Source organism: Trachypithecus francoisi, unplaced genomic scaffold (genome assembly GCF_009764315.1).
Source record: "Trachypithecus francoisi isolate TF-2019V2 unplaced genomic scaffold, Tfra_2.0 Lachesis_group21, whole genome shotgun sequence".
NCBI classification, from domain to species: Eukaryota; Metazoa; Chordata; class Mammalia; order Primates; family Cercopithecidae; genus Trachypithecus; species Trachypithecus francoisi.
The window spans coordinates 30,980,827-31,001,597 of NW_022681467.1; the positions used below are offsets into that span (position 1 = coordinate 30,980,827).

The 20,771-nt window shown below is 46.8% G+C and overlaps 1 protein-coding gene across 10 annotated transcripts in view; it reads left to right on the forward strand.

The window, feature by feature from the left end:
- Positions 1–787: 787 nt before the first annotated feature.
- The window catches only part of CEP250 (centrosomal protein 250), a 60,553-nt gene continuing 40,569 nt past the window's right edge, over positions 788–20,771 (forward strand). For 2 of the 10 annotated variants that reach the window (XM_033186227.1, XM_033186228.1), the window contains exons 1-15: positions 788–888; positions 4,270–4,334; positions 5,926–6,048; positions 8,522–8,810; positions 9,821–9,877; positions 11,928–12,010; positions 12,236–12,401; positions 13,161–13,267; positions 13,490–13,741; positions 15,979–16,149; positions 16,367–16,463; positions 18,552–18,653; positions 19,177–19,335; positions 19,879–20,057; positions 20,371–20,553. In XM_033186227.1, coding sequence (XP_033042118.1) covers positions 8,625–8,810; positions 9,821–9,877; positions 11,928–12,010; positions 12,236–12,401; positions 13,161–13,267; positions 13,490–13,741; positions 15,979–16,149; positions 16,367–16,463; positions 18,552–18,653; positions 19,177–19,335; positions 19,879–20,057; positions 20,371–20,553 — 1,742 coding nt within the window. In that variant the 5' untranslated portion in view covers positions 788–888; positions 4,270–4,334; positions 5,926–6,048; positions 8,522–8,624. Of the gene's footprint in view, positions 889–4,269; positions 4,335–5,925; positions 6,049–8,521; positions 8,811–9,820; positions 9,878–11,927; positions 12,011–12,230; positions 12,402–13,160; positions 13,268–13,489; positions 13,742–15,978; positions 16,150–16,366; positions 16,464–18,551; positions 18,654–19,072; positions 19,092–19,176; positions 19,336–19,878; positions 20,058–20,370; positions 20,554–20,771 lie in introns of those variants that run through there. The other 8 variants (XM_033186231.1, XM_033186224.1, XM_033186229.1 and 5 more) reach the window with 8 other exon arrangements.

The window sequence follows — 20,771 nt, forward strand, 5'->3', positions numbered from 1 at the left end:
CGCCTGTAGTCCCAGCTACTCGGGAGGCTGAGGCAGGAGAATTACTTGAACCCGGGAGGTAGAGGTTGCAGTGAGCCGAGATCGTGCCATTGCACTCCAGCCTGGCGACAGAGCAAGACTCCATTTCAAAAAAAAAAAAAGTATACACAAAATGCTAAGGGAATAACGCATGGGTCCTACAGGGAAGAAAAAGTTCTCTAGAAGTCAGGCTTAAGCAGACGAACTGCAGCTCCGGGACGGATGAAGTCAGGTAAAGGTAACACTCTGTGCAGACATGTAGACAAAACCGAGTGCTGAGTAAGTAACTCGCCTGTAAGTGTTATGCTGCCTGAAGCTGCTGCGAGCCTCTGAGCAGCAAGGTGAAAAACCCTCAGAAACTGATCGCGCTGCCAGTTTAATCGCCAACCAGTGGCAGCAAGCCCCTTTGTTTCTCGCGCAGTTGGAATTGTAGTCTGGTTTGTAGGTGGAGCTGTGCGCAGGCGCACCTAGAACCAGGTGACCTTGCACATGCGCTATATATAACACTGAAGCCTAAAGGGAGATGATTGAGGGCAATTTTTCTTCTCTGCTTCCGAAATATCCCTTTCACGAATCCAGAGACCCTGACCGTCCTCATTTCTGGCAAGGGATCTTATAATTCTCAAAATAATAGTCCCTTTCCTTCAGGGCCTCTCTAGTAAGTCGGCTGCCAATACCCAATATGGCGGGAGGCCCTGCGCCGGCGCAGTCTGCCTATAGGTGCAGGACTTGGCGGGGCGGGCCCCTCCCAAAGGGCGGGAGTTTGGGGGGTGGGCCCCGCCCCCGTCCCCGGCGGGGCCTTAGCAGAGGCTGCCGCAGCTCCAGCGCGGAGCAACTAGCCGGGCGTCTGCTGGAGCCGAGCGTGGTGAGGTGGGGCCTCAGGGGCAGGCGGGAGGTGCTCGGGTTAACCGTTCGAAGCCCAGAGACCCGCCCGTCTAGGGCGCCTGAGGGGATCCCGTTCGCGCAGCGGCCTCTTGTTACCTGGGCGGGGAACCCTAGGCCCAGAGAGGGGCTGGGACGCGTCGTTAGGGTCGGGGCCCGCTTGCCTCAGCTTCTTGCTGCCACCAGTACGCTAATCTCCAGTCGGCGCCGACGGAGAGCATCTGGACCCTCGTGTCCAGTAGCCCCAGTTCCAGGTTGAGAGGGCGAGGCGCCGCGCTCTCCCGCCCTCCCGTCCCTCTCGCTCTCTGTGTCCTGGCGGCTTTGCACGTGATCTATCCGAGAGCCCAGTCCCACTCTCCACCCAACTCTGGCGCTCCCATTCTTCAGGACCCTGCTGAAGTATCACTTCGCCGCCGCCTTCTCCAGGCGCAGCTGCATTCGCTTCTCGGTTTTTGCACTCGCTGCACCGAGTTACTTTCCCTGCCCCTTGTTGACATCGTAAGCTCCTTCGTTAGATGTTATGCCTTGCCTTTTTCATCTGTAGATCCCAGGGCCTAGCACGTGATGATAATAGTCATGGCTCACTGTACGGAATGGTCACAAATTGTCAGGTGCTACTGAATGCATTACACATAGGGCCCATTTATTATTTATTTAGAGACGGAGTTTCGCTAATTGCCCAGGCTGGAGTGCAATGGCGCGATGTCAGCTCACCTCAACCTCCGCCTCCCGGGTTCAAGCCATTCTCCTGCCTCAGCCTCCCGAGTAGCTGGGACTACAGGCATGCGCCACCACACCCGGCTAATTTTATATTTTTAGTAGAAACGGGGTTTCTCCATGTTGGCCAGGCTGGTCTCGAACTCCTGACCTCAGGTGATCCGCCCGCCTCGGCCTCCCAAAGTGCTGGGATTACAGGCTTGAGCCACGGCGCTGGGCCAAAGGCCTATTTAATCTTTCCAACAGTCCTGTGGGGTGAGATCTTTCTGTATCTTCACGTTTTACCCATGAAGAAACTGAGGTACATTAGAAAAAGTAATTTACTGGGAGCCCCACAACTAATAAGTGGATGGAGCTGGGAAACTGTCCCCAGGGCATTTGATAACTTGACTAGATTGCCTTTGGGTTTAATGAATGTCTCTTGAATTGATCTTTACTTTGGCCTCGGGAGTTATTGGAGGCTAGGATTGTAATCAGCATTTTCCTGAGAAGGCTTAGAAAGGAGAACTGGTGTTCCCAAATTTATAGAGGTCACAACAAAACCAAGGCTACTGGTACGCCCTCTGTTCTTTTAGTACTACCTTTCTTTGCTCCTTTTCAATCAGAAAGCTGCAGACATAGGTGTCATTATTCCTATTTAAGAAGTGCCCCTCACAAAGCTGTGAGTTCGTAGTCCATGGCTTTAGGTAATGTAATGTCCATGCTTTAGCAGCTAATGTAATGCAGACAGTAGAATTTGGAATCAGGCTGGGGTTCAGTCATTGCTCTGCCGCTGACCAAGGTATAAGTTATATCCCTCCCCCTACTTTTTTTTTTTTGGGGGGGGGGCGCGGTCTCATTCTGTCACCCAGGCTGGAGTGCAATGGTGCGATCTCGGTTCACTGCAACCTCCTGTCTCCCAGCTTCAGGCGATTCTCCTGCCTCGGCCTCCTGAGTAGCTGGGATTACAGGCGCCTGCCCGTGCCCGGCTAATTTTTGTATTTCTAGGAGGGATGGGGTTTTGCCATGTTGGCCCGGCTGGTCTCGAACTCCTGGTCTCTAATGATCTGCCCAACTCAGCCTCCCAAAGTGCTGGGATTACAGGTGTGAGCCACCACACCCAGTCTGTTTTTTGCTTTTTAGATAGGTAATAGAGCTGTTAGCATTTTGCAAGACCATTGGTAATAATATGGATCATGTGACCTAATGTCCTATAATAGTCAGTCAGTAATAATGGGCACCTATTATAAAGCAGGCTGTGTTTTAGGAGCTGGAACAGCATTCAATAAAACAATGCTTTTGCGCTTGTGGAATCTGCATTTTGGTAAGTATATTACACAATAATTAGATAGGGACAGAAAAAGCATGGTAAGGTAAATAAAAGTACCAGTGTTATGTGGAGAGGCGATAGTTATTTATTTATTTATTTGAGAGAGCATATTGTCCCAGGCTGGAGTGCAGTGGTGTGATCGCGGCTCACTGCAGCCTCGAACTCCTGGGCTCAAGTAGCCCAGCCACCTCAGCCTTCCAAGTAGCTGGGACTACAGGTGCATGCCACACAACCAGCAATTTTTTGTTTTGTTTTTTTTTAGAGGTGGGACTCTCCCTGTGTTGCCTAGGCTGGTCTTGAACTCCTGGCCTCAAGAGATCCTCCTGCCTTCGTGAAACCCTGTCTCTACTAAAAATACAAAAAAATTAGCTGGTCGTGGTGGCACATGCTTGTAATCCCAGCTACTCGGGAGGCTGAGACATGAGAATTACCTGAACCGGGGAGGCAGAGGTTGCAGTGAGCTGAGATCATGCCAGTGCACTACAGCCTGGATGACAGAGCCAGATCCTGTCTCAAAAACAAAACAAAACACTGGATCAGGCCGGGCGCGGTGGCTCACGCCTGTAATCCCAGCACTTTGGGAGGCCGAGGCGGGCGGATCACAAGGTCAGGAGATCGAGACCATCGTGGCTAACATGGTGAAACCCCGTCTCTACTAAAAATACAAAAAATTAGCCGGGCATGGTGGTGCGTGCCTGTAGTCCCAGCTACTCGGAGGCTGAGGCAGGAGAATGGCGTGAACCCGGGAGGCAGAGCTTGCAGTGAGCCGAGATCGCGCCACTGCACTCCAGCCTGGGCGACAAAGCGAGACTCCGTCTCAAAGAAAAAAAAAAAAAAAAAACACTGGATCAGATTACCTTGGAAATGAATGGAGATGGAGAAGAGGTCTGAAGCCTTGGGGTTTCCAAACTTCAGATACTGGGGAGATGAGAAAAGGCAGCAAAGGAGACTGAGTAGGAGAGGCCAGAGGTTGGAGGAGAACAAGAGAGAAAGGCCTCACATGAGATTTAAATAAGGAGCTGCATGGTAATTTGTTTTTTTTTTTTGTTTTCAAGAATAAGAAACAAATTGTCTCTGTACACAAATGTCTATACTGTAGTTTCTTTTTCAATAAATAAAATGTTTGTGTCCTCAAATATTTTTCAGTTTTTGCTTTAAGTGACAAATTGTATTTAATACCATTCTGCATCTTAGTCCTTGTAGCATTTATGCCTCTATTCCAAGTTTAGGTGGTGGTATTACTTCTCTTTTAAACTTTATTTAAATACTCCTTTTGTAGTATTTTGGATGAGAGAGGACCAAATACATAATTTATCTCCCTCTTCTGTCACTTTCCACTCCAGGTTCACAGGTGGCTATTGGTCCTTAGTAAGGGTGCTGTCTTCTGATTCTTAGCAAAAGTAGGAAGGTAGGTGTTGTTCATTTCTGTACCACTGTGGCAGACTCCTGATACTGAGTTGAAATTCATGAGTGTTTATGGGATAAATTAATGTACAAAATAAGTGAATCTTTTCCTTTTTCCTGCAATAATGATAACATTGGCTCAGTGGTTTACAGCTTAGAAGTACAGTGACACTCATTATCTTATTTGAATGTAATCCAGTTTGTTACAGTTTGCCAGCTACTGCTCTTTTCCCTTTCTCAGGCACATTGAAACTTACCTTCCCTTTGGGGCTTCTGCTAGTTTATTCCTAGCAGATCTGATCCAGCAGTGTGTTCATAAAAGGATGCTGAACTGTGTCTTGAGGAAGCTCAGAATGAAATCTGAATTTCAGAAAGATTCCTGAGATAATTTTTCTCTGTCACTTCCCTTTTATTCTTGTTTTAATAAATTTTAGTTTTATGAGGATTGTTTTGGTTTTAAAAAACAAAATCTTTTTTTAAACTATTTTTTACAACAATTTTAGGGTTACAGAAAAATTGCATAGTACAGAGAGTTCCTGTACACCCTGCACCCAGTCTTCCCTTTTAGTATGGTATATTTGCTATAATGCAAATCTTTTTTTTTTTTTTTTTGAGATAGAGTCTTGCTCTTGTCGCCCAGGCTGAACAGTGTTGGCCAGGATGGTCTCGAACTTCTGACCTCAAGTGATCTGCCCTCCTCAGCCTCCCAAAGTGCTAGGATTGCAGGTGTGAGCCACTGCGCCTGGCCACGCAAATCGTTTTTTGAGATAACTGGGGCATATAAAAATATAAACAAAATGAAGTTGCTTTATCTCTACAAGCCTCAGTTTCTTTATCTGCAAGATGAGGGGGGTTGGACTAAATTTCTAAATAGCTTTACAATTTTTTAATTATTTGCTAAAGTAATTATATAATTCTAATATAATTTCATTTATTTGTTGAAGTATTACTAATACCACCTTGCCAAATCATGTTTGCAAGTTACTGACAGCCATATCCTAAAAGAAAACTTAATGAGAATTCATAAAATTATGTGTGGCAGGACTGCTTATTAGAGATATTAGGTTGAACTATGTGAAATTGCCATTTTTGTAGGTAAAAAATAATGGGTGAGGCTGGGCTTGGTGGCTGACACCCATAATGCCAGCACTTTGGGAGGCTTGGGCCAGAGGGTGGCTGCCTGAAACCAGGAGTTCGAGACAAGCTCAGGCAACAAGGCAAAACCTTGTCTCTACCAAAAGAAAAAAAAAAAAAAAGGCTTGGCACACACCTTCAGCTCCTCTGAAGGCTGAGGCTGGAGGATCCCTTCAGCCCAGGAGTTTGAGGCTGCGGTGAGCTATGATTGCACCATCGTACTCCAGCCTGGGTGACAGTTAGATCCTTTAATAATAATAATAATAATAATAATAGGATAATATTAGCAATTTCTTATGTTTCAACCTAATGTTTTGGGATAGGGATTCAACAAAGTGTGAGGGACCTTTGGGGCCTCATAAACTCCCACTGCATGCAAAAGCCTGGCTCAGCCCTCACAATACTAGGAGAGAAAAGACTCCTCAGTTCCCTTGAAGTAACTTGGATCTACATTATTATAGGTAGAGTTGTTGGCAGAAATCCTGGGATAAGAGAACAGTTTCCTGGAAGGTCTGTACCTCCAACCAGCAGAGAGGGATTGAGCTTCATTGAACTCAACAGAGCCAGCATTTCATAGCACCATGGTGAGTTGGTCACACAGCCTTGGCAAAAAGGCTGAAAAGGAGGGTGTCATAGTATGGGAAAAGGTTGTATTACCCTGGTTCGTAGGCTAGGAAGAGGCCTGGAGTACTGGTGCCATGAAACCTTTATTGGTGCCATTCTATTCTTTATTCACTTTCCTTACTGCCTAGTACAGGCTCTGCAAACTCAAGTATCTTCGGTTGTTCAGGAGGTAATGTAAATTAGTAAGCCGAGTTTTCCTCTATAGTGCTACTATAACAGAAACAATAGCACAGTTGCAATGATAAATGACAACTGAAATATGCTATCATTGTGAGGGAGAGAATCGGTGTGTGTATAGGGGAGGCCACGATGAACTGGAGAGCACATGCCCTATCTAAAGGGGGCAGACACTATTCAACCGTGCAGAGCACACGCCCTGTCTAAAGGGGGCAGGCGCTGTTCAACTGCACAGAGCACATGCCCTGTCTAAAGGGGCAGGCACTATTCAACTGTGCCACTGGTGGTTGCCTTATTGAAATATGGGTCAAGCGTCACTAGGCATTCTGATTTTCCAAAGGAACCAGAAATATGGATTTTATGTACTTTCTCCCAGTGATAAATGTCGGCACCTAATTTGAATGCTTAAAAACTATTATGTGGGCCACACAATGGCTGAAAAGTGCTAGCAGGGCCCTGATTTGTCATCTCTGGCCCAAGGCTTAGCTCTGCCAGGAGTGAGGCTCACATGCATTTCTTCATTGGACATTGTTGACAATTTACAATTATAATGAATTAGACGGCTCCTTCCTTTGAGGCACTTATGGATTAGCAGAGAAAATAGACCATGATGATAAGATGTAGAGTAGACATCAGAACATATGTATTCTCTCTGTGTATATAGCTATAAAAGTGATTAACTCTTTCTGGGTTAATCTGGGAGGACATGACAGGACGTGGCATTTGAGCCAGGATGTGGGAAATCAATAGTTTGGTGCATTAAAGGGATTTGGGGCCCTTGAAATTTCTACTGTATGTGCAGATGTTAGGTTTGCATTCCCTGTCTATACCATTTTGTTGATAGGTAGTTGAAAATATAGATATTCCTTAGCCCTGCTGGTGAGAGTCTTAGGGTTAATAAAATGAGAGAACTCTTCCCTTGGCCCAGGTTATGGGATAATTGTGTATTTTAGAGGCCTAAGTAACTTCAGAGGTCATGATGCCCTCATTTCTGGATGAGGAAGTTGAAAGGGAAGTAGCACATCTGAGGTCACAGAGCCCATTGGAGACAAACCTTGGAATAGCACCCAGAACTCTTCTTTATCACCATGCCTTCCCCTGTCCTGGGTATCTCTGAAGCTCACCATTAGGCTGGCCACCTCTGCCTGTGGTGGCCCGTTGCCCTGTTTTAGCCCAGCTCCTGGTGGTTGAGGGTGTTTGGCCATCCTGCTGCCACTGGTTCCTTCTCTCTTTTGGATCCCTTCCCTGAAATGCCTGCTACCCCTTTTCTTTGTCAGATAGACTACTTGTGTTCAAATCTCTCATCAACCACATGCCAGCTGTGTGGCCTGGCACAAGTTTTTTGTTTTTTGTTTTTTTTGAGATGGAGTCATGCTCTGTCGCCCAGTCTGGAGTGCAGTGGCATGGTCTCAGCTCACTGCAACCTCCACCTCCCAGTTCAAGCAATTCCCCTGCCTCAGCCTCCCGAGTAGCTGGGATTACAGGAGACTGCCACCACGCCCAGCTAATTTTTTGTGTTTTTAGTAGAGACAGGGTTTCACCATGTTGGCCAGGCTGGTCTTGAACTCCTGACCTTGTGATCCACCTGCCTTGGCCTCCCAAAGTGCTGGGATTACAGGTGTGAGCCACCGCGCCCGGCCCTGGCACAAGTTTTTTAACCTTTTAAAGCCCCAGTTTCCTCATCTATATATAAAGAGTTATAATAGTACGTTTGGTGAAGTGTTATGGGAAGGCATTGGAAGGTTTCAAGATTTTTGTAAAAACAAAATGACGTAATGCATGTAAAGTACTTAAAGCAACAGCACGCCAGAAGCACTCAGCAAGTGTTAACAATGATGATGATGATTCACTCAGTTCACAGCACCCCCGGGCTGGGTTAAGTTCTCTTCCTTTGTTTTCTCATACCATCTTATTATTTCACATGCCAATATGTTGTAATTGTTTGTGCCTATTTCCCCTACTAGATTAAGAACACCTTCAGCGATTCATTCAACAAGTGTTTGTGAGCCACTGTGCCAGGAACTAAGGATGCAGTGATAAACCAGGAGCTCTTGGTTTAGTGCAGAGTTCCGAAAGGCATGCCAGGAGACACTAGTCCTGTGAGCTTGTCTCATGGTCAGTTAAATTTGGGGAATGCTGCTCATCATAGTGCCATTCAGAGATGAGGGTCCCTTTTAGTATTTTAAAGGTTCTGAGGAGTCTTGTATATAGTACAAGAACGGTCCTTTCAATTTGACTATGTGCTTTGGTCCCCAGTTCAAGAGGAGGTTGAAGTGGCATGGCAATGGTTAGAGACTCTGCTGGACGTGAACACCCTCTGGCTACCTAGGGACCTGTGGGCCTGCCACCTGGTGCCCTCATGGAGACAAGAAACCCTGGGTTGAACAACATGAAGCCCCAGTCACTGCAGCTGGTGCTGGAAGAGCAGGTGCTGGCACTACAGCAGCAGATGGCGGAGAATCAGGCAGCCTCCTGGCGGAAGCTGAAGAACTCCCAGGAGGCCCAGCAGAGACAAGCAACCCTTGTGAGGAAGCTGCAGGCCAAGGTGAGGCAGCTGCCCTTTTGAGGAGGGGAAAGAGAACAACCCCCAGAGCTGGATGCTGAGATGAGATAAGGGTTGTAGGAGGCAGAGCCTTGTGGTGGGATTGGCCTACATCTAGCTTAGTGAGATAAGACCCAGACCTTCTAGCTTTCATGTACAGCTTCTCTTTTGATGCTCACAGCTGTTCCACGAGGTACATATTATATCCTTTTTATTTTATTTTATTTTTGAGATAGGGTTTTGCTCTGTTGCTCAGGCTAGAGTGCAGTGGTATGATCACAGATCACTGCAGCCTCAACCTCCTGGGCTCAGGCAATCCTCCTGCCTCAGCCTCTCGAGTATCTGGGACCACATGTGTGCACCACTTTTGGCTAATATTTCTCTTTTAAAGATGAAATTCACAAGGGTTAAGTTAGTTATCCAGGTTTTCTCACCTAGTCTAGAGCCAAAGCCCATGATCTTGCCTCTATGATATAAAAGGCATATAGAAAGTATTATTTATTTATTTTTGAGATGGAGTCTCGCTCATATAGAAAGTATTATTTAAATGCCCAAATAAGGCCAGGCGCGGTGGCCCATGCCTGTAATCCCAGCACTTTGGGAGGCTGAGGTGGCTATATCGCCTATGGTCAGGAGTTCGAGACCAGCCTGGCCAACATGGCAAAACCCTGTCTCTACTAAAAATACAAAAATTAGCTGAGTGTGGTGGCATGTTCCTGTAATCCCAGCTACTCGGGAGGCTGAGGTAGGAGAATCACTTGAACCTGGGAGGCGGAGGTTCCAGTGAGCCAAGATTGCGCCACTACACTCCAGCTTAGGAGACAGAGAGAGACTCCATCTCAAAAAAGAAAAAAATGCCTAAATAGAAACTATAAGATGTTATGGCCTTACCTTACTGTCACCACCCAGTTCCCCTGTTCATAGCAAGTTTGCCTAAGATCCTCAGGGGCCTTTGCTTTGGGCTGTTTGTGCCAGCTGTGTTCATTGCCCAGGGCCTGTTCTTTTTACCACAGGTGCTGCAGTACCGGAGCTGGTGCCAAGAGCTGGAGAAGCGGCTGGAAGCCACTGGAGTGAGTGAGGCTGAGCTCTGTGTGCCCCCTGGGTCCTCAGTAAATACACTTGTTAGGTTTCATTTGTTCACTGAGGGAGGTTGGAGTGTACAAGTGAGGTGTTTGGTAGAAGTCTCTCTTTCTCAGCCTCTGAGAGGTTTATCACACTGATATCTTCATTGGACCTAACTGGCCTGTCAGATTCCAACCCTTGGTTCTCAAAGGACAAAATGTAAATTAGATTGGAAGGAGTGTGGGATTAGTGGGGAAAAGTGCATGTTTCCCCCAGCAGGTGTCAGTGTTTGTCTTAGATGCAGGCCTTTGCGAGCCTACAGCACATCTGCAGCAAAGGGATGTCTGTGCTATTAGAACTGGCTTTGAAAAACCCATTAATTTGCCTTTGTTCCAGCTCCCTCTCAGTACCTTCTCACATTTTCTTCAGAAAAGTTCTCTCAGAGGAAGGAAAGAACCAAAACTTATTGAGCACCTTCAATGCAGGCCAGGCAGCATGAGGCACTGTCATATACAGATGGTCCCCCGCAACTTAGGATTGTTGCAAGTTTTCAACTTTATGATGGTGTGAAAGCTATATGCATTCAGTATGCTCCTTGGGTTATGATGGGGTTACATCTGGATAAACCCATTGTTTGGGGTTGTTTTGTTTGCTTGTTTGGTTGGTTGGTTGGTTTTTTTGAGACAGAGTCTTACTCTGTCGCCCAGGCTGGAGTGCACTGATGCAATCACGGATCACTGCAGCCTTAGCCTCCTGAGCTTAAGCGATCATCCCACCTCAGCGTCCCAAAAAGTAGCTGGGACTACAGATACATGCCTTCACACCTGGCTAATTTTTTTTATTTTTTGTAGACACAGGGTCTCTCTATATTGCCCAAGCTGGTCTCAAATTCTTAGACTCAAGCAATCCTCCCACTGCTGGTATTACAAGTGTGAACCACTGCGTCCGGCCCAAACTCACTGTTAAGTTGAAAATATCATAAGTTGAAAATGTTGGCCGGGCACAGTGGCCCACGCCTGTAATCCCAGCACTTTGGGAGGTCGAGGTGGATGGGTCACGAGATCAGGGGTTCAAGACCCACCTAGCCAGCATGGTGAAACCCTATCCCTACTAAAAATGCAAAAAATTCGCCCGGCATGATGGTGCGTGTCTGTAATCCCAGCTACTCGGGAGGTTGAGGCAGGAGAATCATTGAACCCAGGAGGCGGAGGTTGCAGTGAGCCAAGATTGCAACAGAGCTAGACTGTCTCAAAAAAAGAAAAAAAGAAAATGTCATAAGTTGAAAACACATCTTTAACTTACGTTCAACTTATGATGGGTTTATGGGATGAAATTCCAGCATAAGTCAAGGAGCATCTGTAATTGTGTCTCTTAACCTGCACAGCAACTTTCTGAAGGGAATATCACTTTCGTTTTGTAGCTGGAGATACTGTAGCTCCAAGAAGTTTAGTGACTTCCCATGCTGGGTGTGGTGGCTCACGCCTGTAATCCCAGCACTTTGGGAGGCTGAGGTGGGTGGATCACTTGAGGCCAGGAATTCAAGAACAGCCTGGCCAACATGGCGAAACCCCATCTCTACTAAAAATACAAAAATTAGTCAGGCATGGTGGTGGGTGCCTGTAATCCCAACTACTTGGGCGGCTAAGGCAGGAGAATCACTTGAACCTGGGAGGCAGTGGTTGCAGTGAGCTGAGATCATGCCATTGCACTCCAGCCTGGGCGACAGAGGGAGACTCTGTCTCCAAAAAAAAAAAAAAAATGAAAGAAGTTAAGTCACTTCCCAAGGTCAAACAATTAGTATAGTGGAAGTTAAGGCCATTAGTGAAAGATGTATCACTTCTTAGGTTGAAGATTCTTTTTACTACCGAAGGCTATCTTTCAGGAGAGGTCATTTTACTTTTGGAGTGAGGGATGCAGTGATTGAGAAGAGAAGCATATTGCTAACAAAGGGGAGAAAGAATAAAAAGAAAATGGACTGCCATGGAAGGGAGCCTCAGGGAACTGGTCTGAGTGATGTTCTCTTTGGAGGTAAGTAAGGCTTGTCTCTGTCTGGCGCAGGGACTGATCCCCCAGAGGTGGGAAAATGTGGAGGAGCCAAACCTGGATGAGCTGCTGGTCCGACTGGAGGAGGAGCAGCAGAGGTGATGGACCCTAAACTTTCTGACCTGAGTGATTGGCCAGTTGGTGGAAAAGGCTGATGGGAACCCTATGCCCTGAGGGCTAATGTGGATTAGAGCCATAGACTTCAGCCGTAGCCCTCTAATTCCTGCAATGGAAATTTCAGTAGTTGCCATCTTACTCCCAGGAGGTCCAAGTGTTAGACCAGACCTTTATTTTGTACCCGCTTTTACCGTTCCCCAGTGCAGGTGTGAGAGTCTAGCAGAGGTGAACACCCAGCTTCGACTGCACATGGAAAAAGCTGACGTGGTGAATAAAGCCCTTAGGGAAGATGTGGAAAAATTGACAGTGGACTGGAGCCGGGCCCGGGATGAGCTAATGAGGAAGGAGAGCCAGTGGCGGATGGAGCAGGAGGTAGGAAGAATGGGGACTGGAACTGCAAGAGGAAGGCTGTGCATTCTGGATGCTGCCCTGGTCAGTACTGGAAGGAGTTAACTTCAGGACTTGGATGGAAACTGAGCTGTTGCTGTTAAAGTCCCTGACCATCCTTACCTGTGCATGCTGGCAGCCTCACCCTTCTTGGGCCTTCAGCTTAGACCTGCCACTACCTGCCTAGTCTAGGTTCTGTTGGGAGGTAGCATGACACTCATAGCAACTCTTCCTGCAGCAGTGAGGAGCTTAGGTTTTCAATGGATCTCAAAGCTTACTGACTCCTGGTCTGGAGGTCTTGCATATCTAGATGCTAAAGAGGTAGATATGAAACTGAATGGGAAAGAAAGAGCAGTTATGGGCCCTGGGGAATTTTCAGGTCCCAGCTGAAGGAAACAAATGTTTCCTGCATTTTTGCTTTGTGCTCAGTGGTTTATGTATATCATTGACTCCTCCTTAGAAAAGTCTGTGGTAATAGATCCCATTTGTTAAGGAGCTACTGTGTATCCTTTTCTAATCTGGCCCAGAGGAAGGCAATATACCATCCTAGGCTCTCTGACCTCTCGAATCCCACTGCCAACTTCATTAAACCCTTCAGCATAACCTGGATAGATACCTGTTCATAAACTATCTCCTGTAAGTCCCTCCTTCCTTTCCTCAGTAGTCAGGAGGAATCCAAGACTCTTGTGTTGGCAAAAGATAGCCCTCTGCCTTTGGGTATGACCTGAGTTTCTGAACACACAGTTCTTCAAGGGCTACCTGAAAGGGGAGCACGGTCGCCTTCTCAGTCTATGGCGGGAGGTGGTGACATTCCGACGCCACTTCCTGGAAATGAAGTCAGCTACTGACAGGTCAGTGTGGGGAAAAGAAGGGAAGAGGTTTGCCCCTACCAATTCTGGACTAATAACAGTGGGCTGCTATAGAAGCGGCATTAGCTGTGGGGGTGGGGGAGTTGGTAGTGATGGAAGCAGATGATTTTTCCCAGCCCTGCTTCTCAGGCTTCACTGGGCCTGATCACCACACTCCTTCCCTGGTTCCTAGTGGAGTCTGCTGTTTTCCTTGCTTGTACTCAGAGATTTGACGGAGCTAAAAGCTGAGCATGTGAGGCTTTCAGGGTCCCTGTTGACCTGTTGTCTGCGCTTGACTGTGGGAGCACAGTCTCGGGAACCCAATGGATCTGGAAGAATGGATGGGCGGGAGCCGGCCCAGCTGCTGCTGCTGCTAGCCAAGACCCAGGAGCTGGAGAAGGAAGCCCATGAAAGGAGCCAGGAGTTAATACAGCTGAAGAGTCAAGGGGATCTGGAGAAGGCTGAACTTCAGGACCGGTGAGATAGCCTGGGGTCCCAGGAAGGGTTTGCTGAGAGAGAGCCGACTCCTTTAGAGGGTTAGGGACAGGCAGGGGAAATGCCAGGAACATTCCTACCATGGAGGGGGAGAAGATGTGCCCGAGGGAATCTGCTTTGAAACCTGATGCCACAGTTGGGTCTTGTACCCTCAGCCTGTCTTTCAGCCCAGTTTCTCTTCTGTTGATGTACAGAGCTAGCTATCACTCCGTCCTCCATCAACACCAAAGTACTTGCCATTCCCAGAACAGCCAAACTCTTTCCCATCCCTGTCTTTGTACCTGCTAACTTTAGTCTGGAATGCCTCCCTCCCTTCTCTCTCTGCCTTATCCTCTAAGGCATAGTTCAAATATCAAATATTACCTCTTTTTTTTTTTTGAGACGGAATCTCATTCTGTCGCCCAGGCTATTGTGCAGTGGCATGATCTCAACTACTGCAACCTCTGCCTCCCGGCTTCAAGTGACTCTGCTGCCTCAGCCTCCCAAGTAGCTGGGACTGTTTACAGGCGCATGCCACCACACCCTGCTAATATTTGTATTTTTAGTAGTTTTACCATGTTGGCCAGGCTGGTCTTAAACGCCTGACCTCACGTGATCCACCTGCCTTAGCCTCCCCAAGTGCTGGGATTACAAGCATGAGCCACTGCAACTCGCCGAAATGTCACCTCTTCTATGAAGCCTTCTCTGACCTCAGTAGCCTACTAAGTTACTGTGCCCCTGTGGTCTTTTGACCTCTTATTACAGCATTGATCTCATTGATGATTTAGTTTCCCCCACCTTCTTTTTTTTGGTTAGGCTGTTTTAATTTTTGGATTATAATGAAGTAGGTTTTTAAAAAATAATGATGTAGAAGGGCAGGGAAATGAGTAGAGAGCCCCACTGAATCTCAGGACAAAGTTCATATATGCCCATGACGAGGGTTGTGTCTTCACCTGTTGGAGGTACATACATAAAATGCAGGGCTATTTTTTGTTTTTGCTTTTGGAGGCACTGAGAAGTACAAAAGCAGAGACCAAGTCTTAGTAAGTTTTGTATTTCTAGTGCTTTGTACTTCACCTGCCGTATACTAGACACTCAATACATTTTGTTTCTTTGTTTTCTGAGACAGAGTCTAGCTCTGTTGCCCAGGCTGGAGTGCAGTAGTGTAAACACAGCTCACTGCAGCCTTGACCTCCTGGACTGAAGCAATTCTCCTGCCTCAGCCTCCAAAGTAACTGGGACTACAGGCATGCACAACTATGCCTGGCTAATTTTTAAATTTTTTTGTAGAGGTCGGGTCTCACTATGTTTCCCAGGCCAGTCTGGAACTCCTGAGCTCAAGCAGTCTTTCCACCTTGGCCTCCCAGAGTTCTAGGATTACAAGCTGAGCCACTGTGGCTGGCCAGTGAATGTTTGTTGAGTGATGCAATACTTAGACAAATGACAATGCAGTGTGCTAAGGTTCTTAGAGATGGTATAGAATAAAATTATTAAGACTTTTGCTGCCGGGCGTGGTGGCTCAAGCCTGTAATCCCAGCACTTTGGGAGGCCGAGAGGGGCGGATCACGAGGTCAGGAGATCGAGACCGTCCTGGCTAACATGGTGAAACCCGGTCTCTACTAAAAAAATACAAAAAACTAGCCGGGCGTGATGGCGGGCGCCTGTAGTCCCAGCTACTTGGGAGGCTGAGGCAGGAGAATGGCGTGAACCCAGGAGGCGGAGCTTGCAGTGAGCTGAGATCTGGCCACTGCACTCCAGCCTGGGCAACAGAGCGAGACTCCATCTCAAAAAAAAAAAAAAAAAAAGACTTTTGCTGAGCCAGGAGGATCACTTGAACCCAGGAGTTTGAGACCAGCCTGGGCGACATAGTGAGACCTTGTCTCTACTAAAAGTAAAAATAAAAAAATAGCCATGTGGTGGCATGCGCCTATAATTCTAGCTTCTTGGGAAGCTGAGGCAGGAGGATTGCTTGAGAGTGAAATATGATTGCACCACTGTACTCCAGCCTGGGCAACAGAGCAAGACCCTGTCTCAAAAAAAATTGGAAAAAAAAATTGAAAAAAAATTAAACTTTTAAATAGCATTCATTCAAGAAATATTTATTTAGCCACTCACATAATAGCAAGCAGTAAGCTCCAAGTACAGTGTTAAGTGTTGGGTGATTTTGCTGGACCTTGAGATTAATATCAAGAAGGTTGAACATAATCTTCCCCAAATTGCCCTTCCTTTTTCCCTATCAGAGTCAGAACCTCAGGCTGGAGGGACCTTGGGACTATCCCATGTGCAATTCTGATGTTCTTATTGGCTTCAGGGTGCTTGACTTCAAGATCAAGCGAGGCCTGGAAGGGCATGGGCCAGGGCTTTCCTTCAGCTCTTGGGCCCCCAAACACGTGTTCCAGCCTTGAGATGTGGTAAATCCCTGCATGTGTCTGAGTGGTTTTTGCTCCCCTACTTCAAGGCTATAGCATCATGTGGTATTCAGGGAGTGCAGAGGGGCTGGGGGTGCCTAAGGGGTTTGGGGTAGGCTGCAGTTGGGAGTGGCTGGGGTTGGGGCTGGGGTGTGCTGCATTGTAGCTCTGTCCACATCCATGGGCTGTTCTGGTGACAGTGCTATGCTCTTCTCTTTAGGGTGACTGAGCTCTCTGCTCTGCTGACCCAGTCTCAGAAGCAAAGTGAAGATTATGAAAAGATGGTAAAGGCTCTGAGAGAGACAGTGGAGATCCTGGTACATGATCCTTTGTTCTGGAAAGGAATTGGTCGTGGGCTTGTAGGTTCCTTGTCCTTTACGGATAGATAGTACAGGATACCAGTTATATATTCTGTGATGAAATCCTCTAAAGCTAAAAATTAAATTTTGGCTGAATCTGAAAATTAATTAACTCATTCATTTATTCATTGAATAAATATTATTGATTGCCTACTATCCCTACCGTATTCCTGGGGAAATTGCAATGGCATATGTATGCAGTGTGTCCTTACCAGAGAATTGGCACATACCTTCAGAGACACATTGGCAAAGTAGTGAGTTACCAGGAAGTGGATGTGTGGAGAGATTTAAAATCTAGTCACATGGGAAACAACTGAGGAGTATGGCAGTGTTTAGCTGCGAGAAGAAAGAGCTTGAGGCCCTTTGAAGGCCCTTGAACACATGATAGCCACCTTCACATATCTGAAGGACTGACACTGGGAAAAGAGAGTTTACGAAGGGCCGGGCGTGGTAGCTCACGCCTGTAATCCCAGCACTTTGGGAGGCTGAGGCGGGCGGATCACCTGAGGTCGGGAGTTTGAGACCAGCCTGATCAACATGCAGAAACACCATCTCTACTAAAAAAAAATACAAAAAAATTAGCCAGATATGGTGGCGCATGCCTGTAATCCCAGCTACTCGGGAGGCTGAGGCAGGAGAATCGCTTGAACCTGGGGGATGGAGGTTGTGGTGGGCTGAGATTATGCCATTGCACTCCAGCCTGGGCAACAAGAGTGAAACTCCGTCTCAAAAAAGAAAAAAGAAAGGAGAATTTACATATTTAATGTTTTCCAGGGCAAAACCAATGTCAATAGCTAGAAGTTAATAGGGGAGTAGATTCTGGCTCACAACTAGAACTGTTCAGTAATTGAACAGCCTGTCTTGTGAAGCAGTGAGGTTTTGGTCATTGGCTTAACATCTGCCAGGGATATTATCAGAGGGATTCCCTAAGGTTGGATGTTAGAACCCTCCGGCTTAATACCATGTTTCATCTCTACAAGTTTTCAGATCTCTGATTTTAGGTAGCTCCCGAACCCCTATTCAAATGCACACCCTTAGTCTTCTCATCCAAGCTGAGATCAACAGGGATTGTAGCTTTCTGATTCCTTTTTTTTTCCCCCCAGGAATTTGCCAGTTCAGAATATCCACGGGGCTCAGATAATGTAAATAAATGAAGTGGGTTCAGTTGTAAGAATTCTGGTTTTCCAGTGCTGTTGTATTTAGTTTTCAAGACTGTAGGGGTCACTTGAACTCAGTATTAAGGAAATCATGAGGAGTAATAGGGATTGTGAGACCCTGAATAATAAATGTCTCATCTAGAGGAGGCATCCACCATTCAACTTCAGTGAATCATTTCCATGTAGGAATGGGGGCTGGGTGTGGCCCATTTGTTAACTTTTTGGAAGAAGCCAGAAATTTATATTTTTATGTAAAATCTTTCCATTTATAAATGTTGATTCAAATTTTGTATAAGCCAAATAAAACAGTTGCAAGTCTGTGTCTTCAGGCCTTCACTAACACAAATAGGAAGGAAGAGAAGAACTCTTGAGTCTTCAAGATTATGTCTAGCTTTAGGGCTAGAGGTTTCTCTGGTTTAGCATTAGGTCTCAAGCATCCATTTACTATTCAGAGACAGCACCCATCCCCTGTCTAATAATAGCTTACATTTATTGAACATTTGCGTTGTTCCAGACACTATGTTGAATAATTTACATGCATTTTTAATTTAAGCCTCAAAACAAGTAGTTGCTGTTAATTATTTCTATTTTAAAGAAAAAGAAGCTCAAAGAAACTGTTGACTATGGTTACCAACAGAGTAAATGATAGAGCAGGAATTCTAATCAGTGAAGTCTAATTTGGAACTCGTAATCACTTAGTCTAAACTTGTAATCACCACATCACATTGTCTTCAGACTCTTCGGGCAACATATTAGCGTTGATGTATGGTCAGGGAAAAAGTGGGGCTGATAGAACAGACAGAATTAGACTTTGGTTGTTTGGGGTCCTGGAGTAATAAATTCACTTTTGATAGTTTGACTCTGAGGCTCTATTGTGTTCCCTGTTCAGGAGACAAATCACACAGAATTAATGGAACATGAAGCATCTCTTAGTAGGAATGCCCAAGAGGAGAAGTTGTCTTTACAGCAGGTGATCAAGGATATAACCCAGGTACTGGGAAGCCTTCTGTTCATGGTAACCAGGTTATGCCTCCACTCCCCAGGTCTCTATATCCTTTCAGTCCTGTCTAAATTTCCAGTCTCTGAGGTTTGGGTGCTTAAAGTCTTGTGGGGATGAGTTTTGTGTGTTTGAAGACCAGAACCCTAAGAGATAGCTAAGCATTCATGTCTTAGCACTACCTGATGGGACAGGCCTCTTTCCTGTTTCTAGCTGCAGTTCTAAGGCTGGAGGCTAGATTCTGGTCTTCAATATCTCAATCGTTTCTTCTTTCATTTCCTCATTTATTGTTACCTCAGACAGTGTTCTAGCCTTGTTGCTAGTCCTAGACTTGGGTGACCAAAGGTGGAGAGTTGAAGGAACCAGACTTTTATGCTCTCCGATACTCCCCTCCTTCCCCCAAGGGAGAGGACCTGAGAAGGAAAACATCAGGTTTGTTCAGGCTACAGGGTTAAGTCCCTGTATAGACTCTAGGCTTTGGTCAGTAGGGTGGTGACCTTGCTGTATTGGGTTTCAGGTCATGGTGGAAGAAGGGGACAATATAGCCCAAGGCTCTGATCATGAGAACTCTTTGGAATTGGACTCTAGTATCGTCTGCCAGTTTGATTACCAGGATCCAGACAAGGCTCTTACTCTGGTGCGTTCAGTGCTGACTCGGAGACGCCAGGCTGTGCAGGTAAGAACCCTCAGCATTCCCCCTCAGTCACAGGGGTGTGTGTCTAAACTGGTTTGTGCCCCAGGTACCTCCCTAGGCTGGACTATCCCTTTTACTTTGTTGACCAGTCATGAGGTGTTTTGTCAATATCTCAGAGTGAATCTGCCTGTGTCTGCTGAATTGTGCTTGTGAGTAGCAGGCACATTCTCCACGCCAATGGCGTGCTTCACTTTGTGTACAATCTTTGCATAACACTATGCAAATATTGGGAACCAGAGCCCTGGGAGATTATTGGGTCAATGTTCTCCAGCTCTGAGAGTCCTAGGCACACTTACCACTTCCCCCATGCCACTGTACATTTGGAGATGACGAACTCTAAGAATCTAGAGCCACAGAAGCCCAGTGACCTCTGAGGGACTGTCTTCTTGAATAGTTGCATCTCCCTTCTCAGCTTACTTTTGTTGCACCATCCCCCAACCCCCTTCTCCAGCCCCACTTTCAGGGTTCTGAAATCCCTCCTTTGCTCTTGCTCATCATCTGGTTTCTCTTGCTCTCCCTCCACAGGACCTAAGGCAGCAGCTTACAGGCTGTCAAGAGGCTGTGAACTTGTTGCAACAGCAGCATGATCAGTGGGAGGAAGAGGGCAAAGCCTTGAGACAGCGGCTGCAGAAGCTCACTGGGGAGCGGGACACTCTGGCAGAGCAGACTGTGGACCTCCAGGGAGAAGTGGACTCTCTCAGCAAGTGAGCAGACGGGCTGTTCATCCCACCCTCCCAGCCTGGTCTCGGTCTCAGTCATCATCCAGCCATTTACCTACTCCCATCAAGTTTTTGGGGTGCTGATCCTGTTCTCCCTGAGACTCGGCTGTTCTACCCTGTTTCCACTTGTTTCTCCAGAACAAGCTTTGGGGGTTGGAGTCTTTGTGATGATAAAAATGTTTCACACTCAAAAGGGAAGATGGGATGTTGAAACAGGGTCTTTTGACCCTGTGATGCCTGCTTCCAGAAAGAATTTTAGGTCCCACGGTCTCTGCTCATCTCTGATCCCTTCTTTCAGGGAGCGAGAGCTGCTGCAGAAGGCCAGGGAAGAGCTGCGGCAGCAGCTGGAAGTGCTGGAGCAGGAGGCATGGCGCCTGCGAAGGGCAAATGTGGAGCTTCAGCTGCAGGGGGATTCTGCCCAGGGCCAGAAGGAGGAACAGCAGGAGGAACTGCACCTGGCTGTCCGGGAGAGGGAGCGTCTGTAAGTGAGACCAGTCTCCTCCTCTCTGGGGCCTGGTCTTCCTTCAACTCTACACCCTCCCCTCCTACTCTCCTCTCTTAGGAAGTAGAGTATGTAGAACTCTGGCATGCAGTGGGTTCAGATTAGCTTGCTGCTTCTTCCTTTGCAGAAAGATGAATATGGAAAGTTCATAGTTGGTTAAGTCTTAGTTGATCACCCATATGGGATGAGATACTGAG